Source organism: Anolis carolinensis, chromosome 1, assembly GCF_035594765.1.
Source record: "Anolis carolinensis isolate JA03-04 chromosome 1, rAnoCar3.1.pri, whole genome shotgun sequence".
Classification (NCBI taxonomy): domain Eukaryota; kingdom Metazoa; phylum Chordata; class Lepidosauria; order Squamata; family Dactyloidae; genus Anolis; species Anolis carolinensis.
The window spans coordinates 191145919-191169667 of NC_085841.1; the positions used below are offsets into that span (position 1 = coordinate 191145919).

The window sequence follows — 23749 nt, forward strand, 5'->3', positions numbered from 1 at the left end:
GAACACAATACACCAGATCTCAGTTGTGGAAAAGAAAAAAGTTTGGATTATTGATGTCGTCATACCAGGTGACAGTCAAAATGACGAAAAACTACAAGAAAAAATTAACTGTTATCAATACCTCAAAATTGAACTGCAAAGGCTCTGGCATAAACCAGTGCAAGTGGTCCCAGTGGTAATTGGTGCACTGGGTGCTGTGCCAAAAGATCTCAGCCGACATTTGGAAACAATCATCATTGACAAAATTACAATCTGTCAACTGCAAAAGGCCACTTCACTGGGATCTGCGCACATCATCCAAAAATACATCACACAGTCCTAAACGCTTCAGAAGCATTCGACTTGTGATTTTGTGATAAAAAACCAGCATATATATCTTGTTTGCTGTGTCAGACTCTTGTCTTTGTGTCAATAATAATGATGATGATAATAAATAATATCCAAACTTTCAGGTGCTCATTGAAATAAAAAGATAGCCCCAAATTCAGGGATGGTAAACCTTGCAAATTTTCATCCCGAAAACCCAACATTTCTAGGATGATACAAGTGAAGAACAACCAAAGACCCTTTCCAGAAACATAAGAAGAAAGATGGAAAAACAGAAAAAGACATTTCCCACCTGGTCCATTGATTAACGTCTCCAATGCTAATACTTTACAGAAAAAGCAGTATTCATTGTTTTGTCTGTCATTTGCCAAGAAAGTAGTGGGTTTTAATAGTCTTACATTGCTAAGGGAAGGCATAAGTTAACTACTCCATTCTTAGGATGATGGAGAGCCTCCGATGACAGCAGGATATGGTATAATAATAATAATAATAATAATAATACTGCTGGATTTCATATCACAAAATCACAAGTCGAACACTTCCCAAGTGTCTAGGACTATGTGATGTAGGCCGTGGAAAATGAAATCCAGCATGTCTATCTTGTTTGCTGTGTCATAAAATAAATAATAATGCTATTTGATTGAGTGGTATGGACAAACTTTGGATGATGATACCAACAACAACAATATTCAATCTCTCCAATGTGCACAAACTTTGAATAATAACAACAATAATGCTATTTGAGGTATTTAAATAGTATTAAATACTAAATACAATAGTAATAGCAACAATAATAATATTCAAGCTATGTGATCAGGGCAAGCTTTGGATAATAATAATACTCAAGCTGTCCAATGAAGACAAACTTTGCATGATGATGACAATAACAATGTTATCCAATGTAGACAAACTGGATACTAATAATAAAGATATAAATAAATACTCAAGTTATCCAATGTGGACAAACTTTGGATGATGAGGATGATAATCAAGTTGGCCAATGTGGACAAACTTTGGTTATTAATAATAATAATACTCCTCAAGCTATTCAATGTGAGCAAACTTTGTATTGAAATAAATGTAAAAATAATAATAGTAGTAATACTTATAATAATGCTATCAGATGAGGACTGTTTTTACCAAAGTCCTGGAGACTAGTATAGCATACTTGTTCCATCTTTCTTTCTTCTTCTTCTTATTATGATGATGATGATGTTTATTTATATCCTGCTTTTTCTCTGTATAGGAGACTCAAAGCGGCTCATATCTGCATAAACCAATCCCGTTTCCCATTCTGAATAACCCAGCCCTAGAGCACAGAGATATTTATTTGCATTTATAGGGGAAAAACATTCCCCTTTGCAGCAAACGCAATGCAGGAGGAACTTGTTTTTGAAAGATGGCTAACAACCATCTAGAGATTTTGGGTCTAAACTATGAATCTCATTTAGACAAAGTCTTTTCCCCAGCTTTGGCAATGATACAGAATGGAAGAAAACACACCACAGAAAGTGCAGCTGGACTTAGAATCACATGGGAACTCCAAAGGAAATCCGGGTCAACCGCAATCCCTGCGGGAACCCACTATTAAAATAAAGGGATCATCTCACCTGTGTCAAGAAGCCCCCTGACCAAGAAGAGCTCCCCACTTTCCAAAGCAAATGCAACACCTCTTGCCTCTAGGACGTCCTACAGAGTGTTTTGCCAGAACATCCTTTATCCGAAATGAGAAGTAGGCTTAGGGTTCGGGAAGAGGATGGGCGAATGAAAAGGATGGCGTTTGGGGTGATCCTGGATGGCAGAGGCTGTGCCTGAGCTCATCTTTGCCTCGTCTTTGCTTTGGCAAAGAGATGGGCAATTTGGAGGCCTAGAAAAGACTATTTTGCTGGGCCCTCATTCCATCTCATCAACTGCCTTTGGGTTTCAAAGGAAGGCAGGCTGATGATCTTTGCAGGAAGAGAAGGAAGGGGGAAAAGGGAGGGAAGGGAAGAGAAAATAAGAGAATGAAAGAGAGAGAAAGGGTGGGAAGGGAGAGAGGAGGGAGGGAAGGAAATGAAGGAAAGTGAGAAAAAAGGAAGGGAGGGAGGAGAGAGAAAAGGAAGGGAAGGAAGGAAGGATGGAATAAGGGAGGGAGGAGATATAAAACCCATCAGCAATTGTATGGGGTACAAAAATCATCACTCCCCAAAATCAGGTGAGATGGAATACAAAGCCTATTATGCCCAAGAATCGGATGCTGGAATACAAAACCCATTGTCCCCCAAAAATTGGGTGGGATGGAAGACAAAGCCTATCATCCTAACAAGCGAACATTGAATTAGAGAAGACTGAATGGCCATCCAGGCAGCGAGAGAAACACAGCTATCAAAGAGCAAAACGAGATTGAACACCATTAAAAACTAAGAAACAAAATGGCATGAGCCAAAAAAAACAAGGAGACCCCTCAAAAGAGGAAAGCAAGGAGAATAAAATGCAATCCAAGACCCTTCTTTGCAGGCATTCGGTTTTGCTCAAAACACAACTCTTCCATTCAGAGAAAGCCCAGAAAGTGAGCTTTAAATGGCCATGGATGTTTTCACTCAAAGGAAACCTTGCCCCTTTCAAAGGAAATCTGCAGTTTATGCCAAATGGTTTAATTTTCATAAGGGGGGGGGGGGGGAGAGAAAGAAAGAAATACATAAAGGTAAAAAGGAGAGTCCCAAGGAGAGGTTCAGGTCGGCAGCTGAGTGAGTCCGCGCCTCTTGAGGTGCCTCTTGACCTTCAGCTTCCCGGCCCCTGAAATGTCGAAGTTGTAGCCAGATGTGACATAGGGGGCCTCCCCTTCAATGCCCACCTGCAAAAAAGGACGGAGCGGGAGCCTTTTAAGCACTGCTTTCCAAATGGTGCTCCAGGACACAGTCAAAGCTCTCCCAACAGATGGCCATCCAATTCAAGAACATCCAAAGACTTTACAAGACTCCCAGGCAGTCTATACTTCCCTAGAGCAGGAAGGGACCCCCAAAGGGCATCTAGTCCACCCCTTCTACCATTAAAGACACTTCAAAGCCCTCCCAACAGATGGACATCCAGCCTCAGTTCCAAAACCTCCAGAGAGGCTTAATCCCGACAGAAGGGGAGCACAGGTGCTGTTCAAATGTAGGGACTGCTATGTTTATAATTTGCACAATTTTTGGATGGAGTTGCATTAATGACCACTAAAATAGATATGTTTCTAATTAAATAATAATAATAATAGTATAGGTATGTGTTAGGTTTGTATGTGTACGTTAATATAAGCGTTATTTTTCATTATTTATTAATAATAATGTAGGTATGTGTCAGACTAATCTGTTTTTATGTTAGTATGCGCATGTTTATGTATATATTTATTATTTATTAAAAATAATTATGTAGGTATGTGTTAGGTTAGTGTGCTCGTAGGTTAATGTAGGAATTACTTTAGTAGTAACTGTAGTAATAACATGTAGATATGTGTATGTTAATGTAGGTATTACTATTTTATTATGAGGAGTAACAACAATGTAGGCATATGTCTGTTTTACTATATTATTATTATCAATTATTTTGAGTAATAATGTCAGCATATGTCTGTTTGCTTTAGACTTTAGACTAGCTGCAGCAGCTAGTTAGCTGCTTAATTTTAGTAACATATTATAAAAATATATAAAATCTGCTTTTTATTTTATTTCTATTTTCTTTATCTCTGAATCAAAATGAGAGAAAATGAAAGGCAAGAAAGAGGAAAGGTGGACTCCCTCCAAATCCCAAAAGCTCCCCTTCCTTCCTTTGGGGGAAACAGATTCTAATTCATGGAGTCAGGCCAGATAATGCTGCTGGTTTGGGTTCTGCTGCTCTTTGACCACTCTCTTTGCCCTCTTAGGAGGCCATACAGTCCTATGGGAAGCTTCTCTACTACATCTTTTCCACTAAAATAACACATTGCCTTTTCAGTTTATCCTTACTTGGTTCAGGAAGATGCAGTGAGGGATTGAGATGTTCCCGACCAGGAGGCAGTTCACCAGCCGCAGCTTCTCCGGCAAAACTGGAGTCAGGAGCTGATAGAGCTGTTTCTCCACATCAACGCCTCGGATGATGCCTAAAGAATGGCAAACGTGGAGAAATAGCAACCACAGAACCTCTGATCCCTCCCAACAGATGACCATCCAGCCCAGAGAAAGAGATATATAGTTCAACCCACTTGTGCCAGGTAGGAAGGCACAATCAAAGCCCTCCAAACAGATGGCTATTACTTAACTTGATGAGTCAGAGAATCCAAGAGGGGAAAGGGTCCCTAAGAGACCAACTAATCCAACCCCCTTCTGCCAGAAAGACAGCATTTGATCCCTGAACAGATGGCGACCCAGCCTCCATTTAGACCTCCAGAGAAGACAGATTAATAGAATCATAGAATCCTGGAGTTGGGAGGCATCTCCAAAGGCCATCCCACCCATTTCTGGCAGGTATAAAGGCACTCCTGAGAAATGGGCACTTAGCATCTGAATTAAAACCTCCAGAGAAGGAGATACATAAACAGAATAATAGATTGCTGGAGTTGGAAGAGATCCTAAAGGAAGACACAATCTGATTCCTCCCAACAGAGGCCATCCAGGCTCTGCTTAAGGATGCCCAGAGAAATAGACAGAATCATGAAATTCCAAAGTTGGGAAGAATCTCCAAAAGCCATCCTGTCACTTTCTACCAGGAAGAAAGGCACAATTCAATCCCTCCTGACAGATGGCCATCCAGCCTCCATTTAAAGACTTCCAGAGAAGGAAACAGATTGACAGAATAATAGGGATCTCAAAAGGACACCCAGTCCAACCCATTTCTGGCAGGAAGGAAGGCATAATCCAAGTCCTCCCAACAGATGGCCATCCAGCCTCTGTTTCCAAACCTCCAGATGTGCTAGATAGACAAACAGACAGAATAATAGATTTCTGGAGTTGAAAGAGACCCTAAAGGAAGGCATAATAATAATAATAATAATAATAATAATAATAATAATAATAATAATAATAATAATAAACAATAATAATTGAGGATAAACAACTGGAAAAGTTGACACAATATGAGGATTTAAAGATCGAATTACAAAGACTCTGGCACAAGCCAGTCAGGGTGGTCCCAGTGGTAATCGGCACACTGAGTGCAGTGCCTAAAGACCTTGGCCTACACTTAAATACAATTGGAGCTGACAAAATTATCACCTGCCAGCTGCAGAAGGCCACCTTACTGGGATCTGCATGCATTATTCGCTGATACATCACACAGTCCTAGACACTTGGGAAGTGTCCGACATGTGATCCAATACAACAGCCAGCAGAGTGTCTGCTGTGGACTCATCTTGTGGTGTTTCAAATAATAATAATAATAATAATAATAATAATAATAATAATAATAATAATAATTTATTTATAACCTGTCCTATCACCCTAAGAGGACAGGGCGGCTTCCAGCGATCCCTTTCTACAGATGGACATCGAGCCTCTGCTTTAGAAATTTCACTGGACTTCATATTCCACTGCTGAACACCTCCAAACATTAAGAAGTCCTTCCTCATAAAGTTTAAGTGGAATCTCCTTTCCTTCCACTGAAGCCACAGCTTCGTCGTGTCCTAGGCTCCTAGCCCCCGCCTATTGCTCTATTTGGAAAGGGTCCACAGACACAGTCTTTGAGGAGGAAGAGAGCTACTCACCAAAGCCCAGACAGTCACAGATGGGTGTCTGTGTCAGCAGGACAGGGCCATCCACCTGCGAAGGCACCCCTTCTGGCATCTGGCAGAGACCCACCCAGCTGGCATTCAGGGCACACAGGACGTGGGACGGGGCAACCTCCGCGTGGATGACCCTTAGGGCCACAGCCGCGAAGGGCACCTGTGGAGACAACCCCAAATAAATTGTCCTTGGCCTTTAAGCAACACCCCCATCCACCAGTTTACAGAGAGGCCATGATGACAAGGGCCACCTGCACTTACCTGGTAAGGCACCAGGCTGTGCAGAGGAAGCACTGGCTCCTGCTCTGGAGGCTGCAGCTGGCCCAGGTAGCCCAAGAGGGCCAGGTCCCGCAAGGTGCTGCTGTGGGTCCGCCTGCAGCAATGGCAAAAAGGGAAGAGAGCCATTGGGAAGAACGCCAGAGTGGGCTGCGAAGGTTTTTGGCAGGGAAGTCTAACATATTTTCCTGGAGAGCCACATCCGCCTTATTATGGTTGCTTTCAAAGAGCCATTGAATCCAGGATGGTGGTGGTGATGATAATAACACTATGTACCAAAATTTGAAAAAAAAAATCTGTTCCTGGTTTGAAAGTGTTATTTCCTGTCTAATTGTGCAGTCCTTACTTTGAAAATAGCTGTTATATTCTAGAAACTTCGTTTTTGTGTCTGCCACAAACTCAGTTGAATTGGTTGAGACTCTGAGATACACTGAAAAATTCTACCAAAATGTGCTGCAGGATGTCCCTCACATAAAGACAAAGCTTTTCCAGTTTAATAATTTTTTTCCATGTTTTTATGCTAGAACCAATTAGAAAATGACATTTATAACCCAGGAACAAAAATTGTGTTATGTAGTGTAATAATAATACAGGGGAAAATTGGTAATAGTAATTTAAAAGTAGGATGTTAATAATCATGCAGAAATACAACAACCACAATAATAAAGATGATGATGATAAAGCAGGATCATGATAATAATATATAGTAAGGATAATGTAAAAACAAAATGATGATGATAATATTGAATAATAATACAGTAGAGTCTCACTTATCTAAACGGGCCAGCAGAAGCTTGGATAAGCGAATATCTTGGATAATAAGGAGGGATTAAGGAAAAGCCTATTAAACATCAAATTAGGTTATGATTTTACAAATTAAGCACCAAAACATCATGTTATACAACAAATTTGACAGAAAAAGTAGTTCAATACGCAGCAATGTTATGTTGTAATTACTGTATTTACGAATTTATCACCAAAATATCACGATATATTGAAAACATTCACTACAAAAATGGCTTGGATAATCCAGAGGCTTGGTTAAGCGAGGCTTGGATAAGTGAGACTCTACTGTATTACGAATGTAAAAGCAGGATGAGATAATTAATCATAATCATAATCTAAAAGCAGAATGATCATGATGGTGATAATGGACAATAACAATAATAATCTTAAAGCAAGATGATGATTATAATAGATAATAACAATATTAAAGCAGAATGATGATAAAAATGTATAATAAAATAATAATGTAAAGGCAGGATGATGATGATGATGATGATACCAATGTAAAAGTAGGTTAAAGGTGATGATGATGATAATAATAATAATAATAATAATGTAAAATCAGTATGATAATGATGATGATGATATATATAAACAGGATGATGGTGATGATAATAATACTGCATAATAATAATGTCAAATCAGGGTAACAACGTTGACAGTAACAATAACAAATATTAAAAGTTCTCTTGTTTCAGTCTTCACTAATATTAAATTTTACTTGGCTTCTAACTATGCAAGAGCTACTATATGTGGTATTGTTTGCATTTTTTGATATTTTATAATTTTATAATTGGGTTTATGTGTACTTGTTTGCTCTGTATGTGAAAGACCTATGGTCTAAGCATTACATAAAATTTATTGATTGAATAATGTGCAATAATAATAATAATAATAATAATAATAATAATAATAATAATAATAATAATAATGTCAAAGCAGGATGATGATGATAGTGCAGAACAAGATCATTACATCCCCTGAGATCCCCTTGAGCTGTTACTCACGCGTGGCCAGCAGCCCCTGCCCCCAGGAACTGGGGCTGAACGCAGAGCAGCTTGTGTCCGGCTCCATGGCTCCTGGGCTGCTCTTCTACAGCTTCTGTCCTGCCCCTCAGGCCCTTGCCCTTGAGGGCCCCTGGGCCTCTGGTGTGCAGCCCGGGGGTGTGGTGCATGTATTCAGGGGAAAGCCGGGGCATGTCCTGGAAGCCCTGAGCACTGATTTGAACCAGGTGGCTGGGTGCCAGCAGGCGGATCAGATCCAGCAGAAGCAGCAGGCCAGACCCTGTGATGCAGAGAGGGAAAAGGAGAAAATCTGAATGTTGGAAGCTCTTTCCAAGGCTGCCTTTCCCATGAAAGAGTTTTGGGGCTAAAAAACTAGAGAAATCACTTCTGTGTTTGCAATGAAGATGCTCCAACACTTCTATTTAGCGAGCCATTAGGGACAGAGGGAACCCTGCTGTCTCATATTATTAATAATATTATTATCTCACACAAAATAATAATCATTCTCCGACTCTTTTTCACTCGTCACTCTCCTCCTCTGCTTTTATCTTGTAATTTAATTCCATTTTATCAAACTTATTATTTAATCAACTTTAATCGTGTTTAAATTTATTTAACTATTACAGAAGTTTTACGATATTCGTGTTTATTTGTCTATTTTTGGTTTTGTCTTTTATTGTTGACTAGCTTGGGGACCCGGCGGTGCCTGGGTCATTTGAGAAAGGTATTGTTTGCCTGTGTTCGAAGTTTAGTGTAGATCCACTGTCAGCTGGGTTCAGTTGGTGTAGGGAACTACAACTCCCATATGCAAGTTCCTTCATACACAGTCCATCCCCCTCCCAACACCGCCTGGATGTAAAGTAAGTCATGGGGGCTCTATTTATGTGGATGCAGGTGAACTATAACTCCCTTTCCCCCAAACTTTGCAATATGTTGTATTGGTTATGGGGGCTCAGTGTGCCAAGTGTGGTCCTGGTGTATCATTGGTAGGGTTAGAAGTGCTCATTCATTGCAGGTGAACTATAAATCCCAGTACCTACTACTCCCAAATGTTTAGGGCAATTCTCCTACAAAACCTACCAGTATTCAAATTTGGGCATATCAGGTATGCATGACCAGTTTGGCCCACACCCATCATTGTTTGGGTTCATAGTGTTCTGGGTGTAGGTGAACTACAACTCCTCTAAATTTCCCAGTAGGAGTCACAGTGGTGTGACTTGATGCAGGGTGAACTACAACTTCCACCATGTGCAGTCAATCCCCAAACTCCTCCAGTAAGTTTAGTTGCAGCTCAGTTCTGCTGTGTTTGTTATGCAGACAGATTTGAAAGGGAAGGGCAGTGGGCGGGGCCATGCAAATTCCACAGCAATGGAGAACCCTGGAATGCCTGCCTGTGGTGGAAGAAAAAGCAAAATCTAGGATGAAATGGTCCCCAAATGAAAGCATTCCTTGGGGGGTGGGTCGTAGTGTTTGGGGAGGACATTGGCAGGGGTTGGGCTACATGTTAATGGTGCTTGCTGTAACCGGAATGTCAGTGCAAAGGGGTGACTTGCTGGATTCTGAGCCCTGGGAACTGTAGCCTATTTGTGGAGGCCGGAGGCTGTCTGTGTGAGCAGACACCTGTGCCACATACACACATACGGGTTTTCGCTTTTATTATGGATTTAGATTTAGATTAGATTAGATTTAGATTTAAATTAGATATTAAATATGGCCAGTGGACTAATAAATAAACAGATCTATGTATTATAGCTCATACATGGCACTACCTATGCTGCATCTACTCTGTTATAAATACCTACAATTATTACTATTACTATAATCAGCTCATCTATAACACTGGCTACGCTGTACTCAACTCGGCTATAGATACCTATTATTGTTATTACTGCTATTATTATGAGCTTACCTTTCACCCATCCCATGGTGTTGATTACCAGGGGGGCATCCCTCTCGTAGGCCCTGAAGACGTATTTCAGGGTGTCAAGGTATCTTTCAGTGTCCTGTTCGCAGCTGGTCTCCCCAAAGTACACCATTCGGCGGGGACTTCGCTGGTGAGTGAATGGCGGGCCTAGAAAAGGACAAATGAGCCAGGTAGAATGGTGAGCACCCGACAGAACATTCAGTGCTTTGCTCCTATCATTCAGCAACTAGCATTCCCAATTAGCATCCCTCTTCCAATGTAAAAAGCAGTCTGATTGTCTTGGAAAGGCAATGCTCAGCATAGAATGGGTGCAAAGGCTCTTCCTCCCTCAGTAGATCTTGTCCTTATACCTACCCAGCAGGGGCTCTGTCACGTTCAGCAAAGAAATGCATCCAGGAGGAGTAAATTCGGGCTGCCCCAGGTCACACTCCAGGAACGCAACGCAGGGGAGGCTGCAGGGGAGGAAAAAAAAGTGTCAAGTAATGGCATGGGATTCCAATTAGTCCTAGTGGCAAACACCCCCCACCCTCCAAAATATGTCACCCGGCAACCAACCTTTACTTGCAACCAACCTTAGGCACATTATCTGTCGTTATCTATCTATTTTATATATATACTGTATATATACACACACACCATTATATATATTATATGAATTAAATATATAACATTATACTGTATATTATTATACTATGTTATATGTTATATATGTAAAATAGAATGGGTACAAAGGCTCCTACATTATTATATATATTATATGAATTAAATACATTACATTATACTATATATACTATGCTATACATTATATAGATGTATATTTATGCATGTATGCATGTATATAAATAATATAAGTATATAACTGAAAGTCAAAATATATATGTATGTATCTATGTATGTATCCCCGCCGCCTAATGTCAACCTGCCATGCATTCACTTCTAAACAACCTTAGACATGTTATCTATTCAAACCAGCTTCAGATCAGGATACAGAGTTGAGACTGTGATGGTCACCTTAGTGGATGACCTCAGTCTCAACACTGACAAGGAGAGAGTGTCCCTGTTGGAGCTTCTAGACCTCTCAGCGGCCTTTGATACCATCGACCATGCCTGAGAGGTATGACCAGAACCACTGCAGCACAGTGCCTCTGATTCAAGAAGGATATTATGGAACGCCTGGAGGGGCTGGGAATCGGAGGCACTGTGCTGCCGTGGTTCCGGTCATACCTCTCAGGCAGTTTCCAGATAGTAGTGCTTGGGGATATCTGCTCTTCCAAAAAGGAGCTGTTATGTGGTGTCCCACAAGGTACCATTATATCCCGATGCTCTTTAATATTTACATGAAGATGCTGGGAGAGATTATCTGTAGGAATGGGGTGGGGTGTTATCAGTATGATGATGACACCCAAATATATTTCTTCATGCCTTCAAAAGCAGCTTCAGCTAAAGATAGCATGTCTCCTCTGAATAAATGCCTGGAGAAGGTAATGGGCTCGATTAGGAAAAACAAATTGAAACTAAATCCAGACAAAATAGTGGTGCCTGCCATCAAGTATCCTAACCTGAGGTGTGTCAACCAGTTCTGGATGGGGTTAAACTCCCCCTGAAAGACTGTGTTTGCAGCTTGGGAGTTCTCCTGGCTCCGTCTCTCTAAATATCAGTTCAAGTAGATATAATAGTCAGGAGTGCTTACTATCAGCTTCGGCTGATCCGCCAGCTGCACCACAATTTGGTCTTTTGAGGAGCACCTGCTCCAACCAGCCAGAACCTGACTGGCATCAACCACTCAGAGGACCTTTTCATCAGCCGCCCCAAGGCTGTGGAATGACCTGCTGGTAGAGCTCCGACAGCTAAATTAGCTGTCGGAATTTAAGACACAAGTGAAGACCTGTCTCTTCTGGCAGGCCTAGTCTTTAAACATAAAAATGAATTTTAATGCATGTCTTGTTTTTTCTGCTCTAATATGTATTTCATAGATACGTTTTGATATGTAACTTTCATGGAGGTACATTTTAGTGTGTATATTCGTAGGGTTTTTGCTATGTTTATGTATTTTAATTGTTTTGTAACCCACCTCGAGCGATAAGAGGCAGGTAAGAAATAAATAATTATTATCTATTTCAATATATTATATTAATTATATATATTACAAGAAGAACTTAACTTATACATATATATAACACTAGCTGTGCCCGGCCACGCGTTGCTGTGGCTTAGTCTGGTGGTGTTGGTCAGTCTACATTAGGTTGTATTTATGCTGTGACCTCCACCCTTCTTTATACTCACATTAGTAGTAGTAGTATTTGAAGTCTGTTACCTTCTTCAATTTTTGTGTTGATTGATAATTGCTTGAGATCCCTGTTGTCTTTGGTTTGTTGTTAATCGTGATGTCTGATTCTGCTGAGTGTGGTTTACATGTTATTGTGGTACAATAATCATTTTTTTTTTGCCTGTGTTATTGTTGTTGTAGTAGTGGTCATGAAGGCTGGATAAGTTAGATGCTACTGTATTGTTTTTTGGAGGCCCAGTGTAGCACTGACTGGCCTCTCAGCCTCAGTGTCTGGCTGCTTCTTGCCTGTGATGGTGTTGATTCTTATTGTTGTTGTTGTCATTGTTATTATTATAATTGTTTTTTTGAAGGCCAAGTGTGAATGTAGGAATTGGGGAGGTGGATGAGCACTGAATTGCTTTGTAGACTCAGTGCATGGCTGATTCTTGCCTGTGTAGGTGTTTATTATTAGTGGGTGAGTGGATGGATAGATGAATGGATGGATGGATAGAGTGGGTGCTCTCCTTGTTTCCTTTATTCCTATGCTGTTCCCTTTCTCTGCTCCGATCCTGAGCTCGCTGATAAGAACACACTGGTCAGAAAGGAGGGTAAATATAACCGGATCAATTGTCTTCTCTCCCTTTTGCTCTTGGCCTTCCGGGCAGAGAGGGAGGGCTCTTGTCCTTGGCGTTCCTTCCCTTCCCTTCCCTCCCTCCTTCCTTCATTCTATCCGTCCCAGCCTTTCCTGCCTGCGGAGCCATGGAACTGGGTCAATGGGTTGGATGGCGGGGAAAGGGAGAAGGAAGAGGCCTCTAATTGAAATGCATGGACTCCATGCCATGGGGTGCTGGAATTTGTAGTTTGCATCCAGTCCAACCCCTTTCTTTCTTTTTGTCATGGAGGAAGAACCCACCCAAACCTCTCAGACAGATGGCCATCCAGTTTAGTTGTGTTGTTATAGTCACAATGTGTTGTTGTGAGTTTTTTGGGTCCAGATTGTGGTTTTGTGGTGTGGTTGTTTTGTTACAACCGGGAAGGAAGGCTTTTGTGTTCTGTTGCCAAGTTTCATATTTCTGGGGCGTTTAGTTGTGTTGTTATAGTCACGATGCGTTGTTGTGAGTTTTCTGGGTCTGGATTGTGGTTTTGTGGTGTGGTTGTGTTCTTACAACTGGGAGGCAAGGCTTTTGCGTTGTGTTGTCAAATTTTGTATTTCTGGGGCGTTTAGTTGTGTGCCAAGTTTCGTATTTCTGGGGCGTTTAGTTGTGGTGTTATAGTCACGATGCATTGTTATGAGTTTTGTGGGTCCGGATTGTGTTTTGTGGTGTGGTTGTTTTGTTACAACCGGGAAGGAAGGCTTTTGTGTTGTGTTGCCAAGTTTCATATTTCTGGGGCGTTTAGTTGTGTTGTTATAGTCACGATGCGTTGTTGTGAGTTTTCTGGGTCTGGATTGTGGTTTTGTGGTGTGGTTGTGTTCTTACAACTGGGAGGCAAGGCTTTTGCGTTGTGTTGTCAAATTTTGTATTTCTGGGGCGTTTAGTTGTGTGCCAAGTTTCGTATTTCTGTGGCGTTTAGTTGTGTTGTTATAGTCACGATGCTTTGTTGTGAGTTTTGTGCATCCGGATTGTGGTTTTGTGGTGTGGTTGTGTTGTTACAACTGGGAGGCAAGGCTTTTGCGTTGTGTTGTCAAGTTTTGTATTTCTGGGGCATTTAGTTGTGTGCCAGGTTTTGTATTTCTGGGGCGTTTAGTTGTGTTGTTATAGTCACGATGCATTGTTGTGAGTTTTATGGGTCCGGATTGTGGTTTTGTGGTGTAGTTGTGCTCCCCAGATTTGAACCGCCAGCCTTTCGGTCAGCAAGTTCAGCAGCTCAACGGTTTAACCCACTGTGCCACTGAAGGCTCCATAATAATAATTCTTTATTTATATTCCACTCATCTCCCTGAGGGAACTCAGAATGGATTCCAGCATATAGACAGACAGAGGAAAGCAGACTAAGATCATACCCCTTATTGCATGGGCACACAGCAGAAACAGTCCCTCTTTGAGTGGTTCTCCTCTTAGGGCTAAGGCCACACCTCCAAACAGAGAGACAGTCCCCCTTGGAACCGGAAGAGCATGACCACTATTTTGCATGCCCACACCCCTGAGCAGGGAGACAGTTCCCCCCCCCCCCCCCCCCCAGGGTCAGCCTCTTGCATGAACTCTGCAGACTAGAAATAGCCACTCACCGGTTGAGCAAGAGGTTGATCAGATATCGGTTGAAAGTGGACTTGCCCACACTTTTGGGGCCACAGACCAGGATGACAGGGCAGCAGTCCACTTCCTCTGAAAAGCAAACACACAAATGCATTACAATCCCCTTCTTGATGGAAAGCAGTTCTGCCTCACTGAAATTATTATTATTATTATTATTATTATTATTATTATTATTATTAGTTTGTGTGGTTGTTAGCCTCCTTGAATCTTTATGGGGAGAAAGAAGGAAAAAAGATTATGATTATGATAATAATTATTATATAATAAGTTGTTGTTGTTGTTATTATTATTATTATTATTATTATTATTATTATATTTTGGTTTTTAGCCTCCTTGAGTCCTTATGGGGAGAAGGTCAGTATATAAAGATGATGATAATGATGATGATAAGTGGGGCCATATACCAGCCTGTGTCCCATAAAACATCCAAAAGGTGGGTCAACACTGTAGAATGAATATATTTGAACTGCTAGGGTTCCATACAATGAGATCCTGAGAGTTGTAGTTGCCCCTCTTCGGCAGAGAAAACTGAAGGCCTTGTCAAACTACAACTCTCAGGATCCCATCATATGGAGCCCTGGCAGTTCAAGTGGGGTCAAACGGCATTCATTCTACAGCGTCAAGTCTAATGATTATTATAATAGTTTAAATACATCCCTAAAAGCACATATTCAAACATACACACCTTAAGATACATGATACCAAAGTAAAAATACAATCAACAGAGAATGTGGTTTTTATAATTCATAGTTAAGCCTGACTGGGTTTGCCTGTGAGTGGTCTTCAGATGTGCCTTAAAATTACGGCAGGTTACTGCTGCTTTTCTGGCTGAGCCAAGGCTAAGCCGCCCCTCACCTTGGCAGGCTTGGGTTAACTCCTCGATGGCAGAAATGGTGCTCTCTGACATCATCAGGCCGCTCTCCGGATCCACCTTCCCGATTCCAGCGGAGGCAAGGATAGCGTCTTCTGGGGCAAAGGAGGGCACCTTCTGTCTCTAGAGGCAACAAATAGCATCTATATAAAGAACAGCTGTTCAATAGTGGAACTCTGCCTCAGAATTTGGGGGAACTCCTTCTTGGAAGGCTTTGAAACAGAGGTTGGATGGCCATCTATCGCAAGGGCTTTGATTGTGCTCTTCCTGTATAGAAGAGGGTGGACTAGATGGCCCCTGGGGGTCTCTTCCAGTTCTAGGAGTCTATGATTCAACCCTAAAAATGGAAGGTAAACAACACCCCAACATGGCACTGACATCAAGAGTGGCAAATTTGATGACGCTATATGTTCCTTGTTTTATTTTGAGCTTGCCCTTTGACTCTTAGGGTAGAGAACAGATAGACAAGAGTCTCATTAAGAGAGAAAAAGCAGCATATAATAATAGTTATGACAACTAAAGTGCATTATTATTAATAATAGTTCAAAATAATAATAATGCAATATAAACCATTTAGACCAGTTTCCCAAATTCTTCTTCTTCTTAACTTTATTTGTATCCCACCTTTCTCCCCACAGGGACTTTACATGACTAATAACCCCACATTCTGATTATTATTATTATTAATATGTATGTGTTTATGTATTATTATCATATTTGTATATCCTGTCTTTCTCCTCATAAGGACTCAAGGTCAGGTCAGCAGCCCCTCCATCTAATTATATTATTATTATTATTATTATTATTATTATTATTATTATTATTATTATATTGCTATTAACTTTATTGATATCCCACCGTTGGGACACAAGGCAGCTACCAACCCCAAATTATTATTATTATTATTATTATTATTATTATTATCTTTAATCATATCCCATCTTTCTCCGCGAAGGGACTCAAGGCAGCTAACAACTCACAATCCAATCACAGTTTAAAACAGAACCAATACAAAAATTAAAACCGCAATTAAATAGTAAGGTGTTTCGGACTCCAGCTCCCAGAATTGGCCAAGGCAGCTGAGGAGTTCCACATTGACTAGAGCAGGGTTCTCCAAACTTTTTAAACAGGGGGCCAGGTCACGGTCCCTCAGACCATTGGAGGTCCAGACTATAGTTTTTTAAAAAAACTGAACAAATTCTTATGCATATTGCACATATCTTATTTTGAAGTAAAATAAAAACAAATGGGAACAAATACAGCCTCAATGTTAATAATAATCATAATAAAAATAATAAAGAGGGTTGGAAGAGACCTCTTAGGCCATTTAGTCCAGCCCCCCCCCTGCCTTTGTCCATCAAAAGCACAAGCAAAGCACCCCTGACAGATGGCCACCCTGCCTCAATGTTAATACTAATACTACTACTAATAATAAAGATGGTGGGAAGAGAACCCTTGGGCCGTTTAGTCCAACCACCTTCTGTCTTTGTGCACCAAAAGCACAAGCAAAGCACCCTTTAATAATTAATTAAATAATAATTAAAATACCTTTTTAAACACAAGCAAAGCTCCAACTCCAAGTCTAGGCAAGCACAGGGCAAGGGAGGAGGCGGGGAAAGGGGCAGAGGCATGGACCTTCCTCGGAGAAGGAGGAAGACGGAGCCACCACTGCGCGGGCTGGATAAATGCCTTCGAGGGCCCTCATGTGGCCCACAGGCCGTAGTTTGGGGACCCCTGGACTACAGCCTGGGAACCACTGATTTCAGCAGCTACAAGATTACTATCAATATATATTTTAAACAAGATAAAAACCTATTACTCAATTCAAAGCAGCTAAAGGGGATATAAATAAAACATAAATGAAGACCAAGATCAGAGAAAACCATGTTATGGTCTGAGAAGAGAAGGAAGGCGGCCCAACTTACTTTCGCTCTGAAAATGTGGGCGAAAGATGGGTGACTGAGGATGAACCTGGTCACTGGAGTATCTAGATGTTCCAGAAGAACGATGGCACACTGGGGAGAGAAGGTCTTCATCAGTTTGCATCTAGACTCTGCAAAGACAAAGAGCAGCAGGTTGGAATGCAGGCTGTTACCCACCTCTTGTTATTTTATTTAATAAGTGAATAATAATAAATGTATTTGTCACCCATGTCTTATTATTTAATAAATATAAATACAAAAACCATTAGTTACACGCCTCTTATTATTTAATAAATGAATAATAATAATAATAAAATTATGTCACCCACCTCTTATTATTTAATAAATGAATATCAATAAATGTATTTGTTACCCACCTTTTATTACTACAAAATTAAAAAGAATGGGCTGTGGCGCAGGCTGGTGAGCAGCCAGCTGCAGCCAGCTGCAACAAATCACTCTGACCAAGAGGTCATGAGTTCGAGGCCAGCTCGGAGCCTGCGTTTGTCTCTGTCTTTATTCTATGTTAAGGCATTGAATGTTTGCCTATATGTGTAATGTGATCCGCCCTGAGTTCCCTTTGGGGTGAGAAGGGCAGAATATAAATACTGTAAATAAATAAATAAATATATTTCCCAGCTTTACAACTCGGAACTGGGTATGACGTGCTTCAAACAGAGCAATAAAACATAAAACTATTTTTAAAAAGACAATATAACAAAATATACACAAGGATCAACACCCATAAAACACTGGTCAAAATAAGTTCAAAATTGACATAGCTGTGTGCATGCAATCCCCGAGTTACAAACTTACAAATGACTCACAGTTAAGAATGGGGGTGAGACAACGAGAGAAATCTACCCCTCAGATGAGAAATCCTCTCCTGGAAGTTATAATCATGGGGAAAAGGTGTCTCCATTGAAGCTTTATCACTAATCCTTGTTTCCACAAGTCACATTTTTTCAAAATCCAATTATTATAGAAAGTGAGGTGAAATCTTCTGAACAGGGGCACAGAAAGCAAAAGAAACCCCACAGGGGTATTAACCCTTCCTTATGCTAGCCAAAGCTTATATATCGTCTATCTTCTATACACATAATAAAAGTGAAAATACGTATGTATGTGTGTGGCTGGACTGTCCACTTACACAGTCAAGCTCCCGCCTCTACAAACAGTTATAGCTCGCACTACTCAGGAAACACCAATGGCCTTCCCTCCAATGACATTGCAGGTTATAGCGAGCGCCATGAACATGTCTAAGAGCCCTGCCGATGTCCTCCACAAACACAATACTGCCCATCACCCAAGTGAAGGTTTTCATATGGGACAATTTCATCTAGATTTTATGTGTTTCCTCCACCACAGAGGTCACAGTGTTTCTTACTCTCTCGACTACTGTGGAATTTGAATGATCCCGCCCACTGCCTCTCCCTTAACTCTTTCCTATTCTTTTCTATGGCATACAGCAAACAGAGAAATTGATCAGCAACTGAACATACTAGAGAGGTTTGAGGAGAATTCACGATGATTTGTAGTTGTAGGTACTGAGATGTATAGTTCAATGGCACACTCTAAACTCCACCAACAATGGACCTGGAACTAACTTGGCACACAGAACCCCCATGACCAACAAAAAATACTGGATGGCTTTTGAGGGATTTATAGGAGTTGTAGTTCACCTATATCCAGAGAGTACTATGAAGCCAAACAATAATGGATCTGGTCCAAACTTCGCATGAATATCCGTTATTCCCAAATTTGAATGCTGGTGGGTCTTGAGGAGAATTAGCCTGGACATTTTGGAGTTGTAGGTATTGGGATTTATAGGTCACCTACAATCAACGAGCACTCTGAACTCCACCAAATATGGAATTGGACCAAACTTGGCACACAGAACCCCCGTTTCCAGCGACAATTACTGGCAGTCTTTGGAAGAAATTCACCTTGATTTAGAGGAGCTGTAGTTCACCTACATCCAGAGAGCATTGTGAACCCAAACACCAATGGATCTGGACCAAACTTGGCACACATAACTGATATGCAGAAATTTGATTACTGGGGGGTCTTGGGAAGAACTGATCTTCTTTTCTGGGAGTTATAGTTCACCCACAACCAGAGAAACTGACCTCCACCAATGGACTTGGACCAAATTTGACACACAGAACCCTCATGAGTAACTCAACCTACTGGAGGGGTTTGAGGGGACTGACTCACCATAGTGGGAGTTGTAATTTACCCTGTGGCCAGAGAACACACCGAACCCTACTAATGATGCATCTAGAGCAAACTTGCCCAACATAACAAACTTTAAGTACTGATGGAGTTTTTCGGGGTTAACCTGACATGATGTGAGTTGCAGTTAACCCACAACCTTATGCATTTTGTACAATTTAAAAACTAACTTTTTCAAAAACCCGGGTAATGCCGGGTACCCAAGCTAGTATGTGTATATGTATGTATGTATGTATGTGTATATACGGCTGGAGTTAACTTTAAAAATGTACCTGTTCCGACTTACATACAAAATCAACTTAAGAACAAACTTATAGAACCTATCTTGTTCATATCTTGGGGACTACCTGTTTGCTGCCAGAAGGTAATATACATTCAACTGTTGATGCTGCACTCTGCTAGTGACGCCACATATCCCTAATCCATCCATCCCGCTCACCTTGGGGCACCTGGTGGGCCCGGAGAATGGACCGGGCCTCTGTCCTCCCCTCTTTTTCAGATGCTTCAATCCCCTTGGGCTCCAAGGCCTGGATGGAGAGGGGGCAATGGGAATCTGGGGAAAAGAGGTGGCAGGGAGGCTGGTCTGGATTAATGGTGAAGCCAAAGACCCGAACGGAGCCATAGAGGCAGGTCAGGCAGCACTTCCCTGTGAACGTCAGCACCTGAGAAAGGAAGGAAGAAGGGAGGGAGGGAAAGGACAGAAAAGGGAGAAAGGAAAGAAGAACAAAGGAAGGAAGGAAGGAAGGAAGGAAGGAAGGGGAAGGGGAAGGGGAAGGGAAAGGGAAGGGAAGGGGAAGGGAGGAAGGAAGGAGAGGGGGGGAAGAAAGAAGGGAAGGAGGGAAAAAGGAAGGAAGGAAAGGACAGAAATGGAAGCAAGGAAGGAGAGAAAGGGAAAAAGGAAGGAAAGGGAAAAGGAAAAGAGGGAAAGGAGCAAGTTAGGCATCAATCAAGGGCTCACCATAAGATATTCTAATATGTTTCTTTTTGGTGAATTCTGGGAGATGCAATCCAAAGCCAAAACTTCTTCTCAACTCTTTGTGTCTCAGTCAAAGGATATAGCAGGATATAAATATAATAATATTATTTATTTTGATAGAGACAAAATTTCTTCCAAGTTACCTCTCAATCAAGCGATAATATAATAACAACACAGTAGTTATAATAAAGACAAAACTTCTTCCAAATGCATTTTGTCTTACTGTAAAGTAATGAGCTAGGAAGATATTTTGCATTTATCATAACTATTATTATTATTATTTATTATATTTATGTCCCACTTTTATCCCTTGAGGTGTAACAAGCTGGGGAAAAATTGTCTTTATTATCATAATAATAACATTATGTAACAAAATCTGAAAAAATGTGTTCCAGGTTTGAAAATGTTATTTCCTGTTTAATTGTGCGGTACTTACCTTGAAAGCAATGGTTATACCTCGCTGAAAAACTATAGCAAAATGTGCTGCAGGATACCCCTCCCACAAAGACAAAGTGTTTGCAGTTTAATAAACTTTTCCATGTTTCATTTAGAACCCAGGAACAAAAATCTGTCACATAGTGGTGTTGTTATTATTATTGTTATCTTTCACTCTCCCTCTATTATTATTCACTCCCTCTCCCATTATTATTATTTCATCATTGTTAGCTCTCCATAATTATTATTCACTCCCCTTCCATGAATATTATTCACCCACCCATTATTATTATTATTATCATCATTCGCTCTTCCTCCATTATTATATTGTTCACTCCCTCCCATTAATATCATCATCATAAGCTATCCCACTTATTTATTGACACAACAACATTGTATGACACAGCAAACAAGATAGATATGCTGGATTTCGTATCACAAAATCATAAGTAGAACACTTCCTAAGTATCTAGGACTGTGTGATGTATTTTTGGATGATGCGCACAGATCCCAGTAGGGTGGCCTTTTGCAGTTGGCAGATTGTAATTTTGTCAATGTCTATTGTATTATTATTATTATTATTATTATTATTATTATTATTATTATTATTATTATTATGTCCCACTTGATTAAGGTGTAACAAGCTTGGAATTTTTTTGTCTTTATTATCATAAAAATAATTCTTATTCTGTTGTCAAAGGCTTTCATGGCCGGAATCACTGGGATGCTGTAAGTTTTCCGGGCTGTATGGCCATGTTCCAGAAGCATGTTCTCCTGATGTTTTGCGCATATCTATATCATATCCAAGGGGCCCCTAGTGGCACAGTGTGTTAAAGCGCTGAGCTGCTGAACTTGTGGACCGAAAGGTACCAGGTTCAAATCCCGGGAGCGGAATGAGCGCCCGCTGTTAGCCCCAGCTCCTGCCAACCTAGCAGTTCGAAAACATGCCAATGTGAGTAGATCAATAGGAACCGCTCTGGCGGGAAGGTAACGGCCCTCCATGCAGTCATGTCGGCCACATGACCTGGAGATGTCTATGGACAATGCCAGCTCTTCGGCTTAGAAATGGAGATGAGCACCAACCCCCAGAGTCGATCACGACTGGACTTAATGTCAGGGGAAAACCTTTACCTTTACTTATGGCACCCTCTGAGGTTGTGACACACAACAACCCAATTACCTGGAAAACTCACAGTAAGCCAATTCTTATTCAAATTATATCCTGCTTGTATTCTCCTAGGATAAAATAGATGAAAACTCTATTTTAAAACTGACCCTTTTTACACAAAAAGCGCTGGCCATCTGCGAGAAGATGGAAGCGGACAGCTGTGATATTAATGCCAACAACAACATCCAAATTTAAAATTTACTATGGACAAGCCACTAGTTTTACTTACCCTTGCCCCTGCTTAAACGTTACCTTAAGGGAATAATTAATTTTAATCTTTTTATTCTGTATTTGCACAACTACCAAGGAGTGGGTTGGTAGGCTAGTAGGCCGGGATGCTTTGTACCTATACATGGTTTTACTGTATGTATGGGTAAGTGTGTACGTTTTGTATGTTTCACATGTTTTGATATGGTCAAAACTGACTAATCAATAAAGAGTTGTTATTCTCCTAGGAAGAATTCTTCCTTAGAACTAAGACCACGCCTCTTATTCGCATGGCCACGCCCCCGAGCAGAGAGATACCCGCCAAGTGTCCCTCTTGGTGTAGTTTTCCCTCAGGGCGATGGCCACACCTCCATATTTCCATGGCCAAGCCCCCGAGTGAGAGACACTCCCACCCAGTGTCCTTGGTATAGTTTTCCCTCAGGGAGACGGTCATCTATACAGTAGAGTCTCACTTATCCAACACTCGCTTATCCAACGTTCTGGATTATCCAACACATTTTTGGAGTCAATGTTTTCAATATATCGTGATATTTTGGTGCTAAATTCATAAATACAGTAATTACTACATAGCATTACTGCGTACTGAACTACTTTTTCTGCCGAATTTGTTGTCTAACATGATGTTTTAGTGCTTCATTTGTAAAATTATAACCTAATTTGATGCTTAATAGGCTTTCCCTTAATCCCTCCTTATTATCCAACATATTTGCTTATCCAAAATTCTGCTGGCCCGTTTATGTTGGATAAGTGAGACTCTACTGTATTTTCATGGCTACGCCCGAGCGGAGAGACAGTCCCTCTTGATATAGCCTTCCCTCAAGGCTTTGGCCACGCCCTCGTATTTGCATGGCCACGCCCACTCACCCGTCCCTGAGGCAAGAGCACCACGACGCTGCCTTCATATGCCTTTCCCACTGTCCAGGCCTCTTTTTCTGGCGGAGGGACCAGCCCCGCGGCCACGAAGGAGGCGGCGAACTCCCGCCAGGCCTCGGTCTCCGGCTCGGGAACCGCTTTGGCCCTGGCCCGGCCCTGGCGACGCTGGGCCGCTTTGCGTAGTAGCTTCCGCCGCCGTTTGTGTTGCTGCTGCCGCCTGAGGAGAACCGAGACCCCTTTCGCCGCCATTGCCGTCCTCGTTTCCACAGCGACCGCGCTTATATCTTCTCGCGAGACCTAGTTTTTTTGAAGTTTCGCGGAAACGCAGAAGGGGGGGGGAGTTGAGTCGGTGGGCGTGGCCTCGCCGTGACGTATTCCCTGCCCTATAGAGATAGAAAAATAGGAGACGCGACCAGTAAATCAAAATGACTTTAATATGATTTTTTTCTCTTTCGAAAATAAAATAAGAATGAAATTATAGTAAAATACA

At 41.3% G+C, this 23749-nt stretch overlaps 1 protein-coding gene across 1 annotated transcript; it reads right to left on the reverse strand.

Annotated features, from left to right (window-relative positions):
- Window positions 1–2939: 2939 nt before the first annotated feature.
- On the reverse strand, window positions 2940–23550 carry nol9 (nucleolar protein 9). The gene is made up of 12 exons (XM_003225692.4): window positions 23251–23550; window positions 20019–20241; window positions 17348–17475; window positions 15407–15545; window positions 14524–14620; window positions 10385–10482; window positions 10016–10177; window positions 8110–8386; window positions 6302–6413; window positions 6023–6200; window positions 4290–4423; window positions 2940–3160 (listed from the first exon to the last, which is right to left on the reverse strand). The coding sequence occupies exons 1-12, from the start codon at window positions 23506–23508 to the stop codon at window positions 3038–3040; spliced, it is 1929 nt and encodes a 642-aa protein (XP_003225740.2). The 5' UTR covers window positions 23509–23550; the 3' UTR covers window positions 2940–3037.
- Window positions 23551–23749: the final 199 nt, after the last annotated feature.

Excerpts from the sequence above, each read along its gene's own strand:
- nol9 (XM_003225692.4), bottom strand. The coding sequence starts at position 23,508 with ATGGCGGCGAAAGGGGTCTCGGTTCTCCTCAGGCGGCAGCAGCAACAC. Across the intron at positions 17,476-20,018 it reads GGCCCACCAGGTGCCCCAAG|AGTCTAGATGCAAACTGATG; the intron begins GTGAGCGGGATG and ends TTGTCTTTGCAG. Across the intron at positions 6,414-8,109 it reads GCAGGGGCTGCTGGCCACGC|GCGGACCCACAGCAGCACCT; the intron begins GTGAGTAACAGC and ends CCATTGCTGCAG.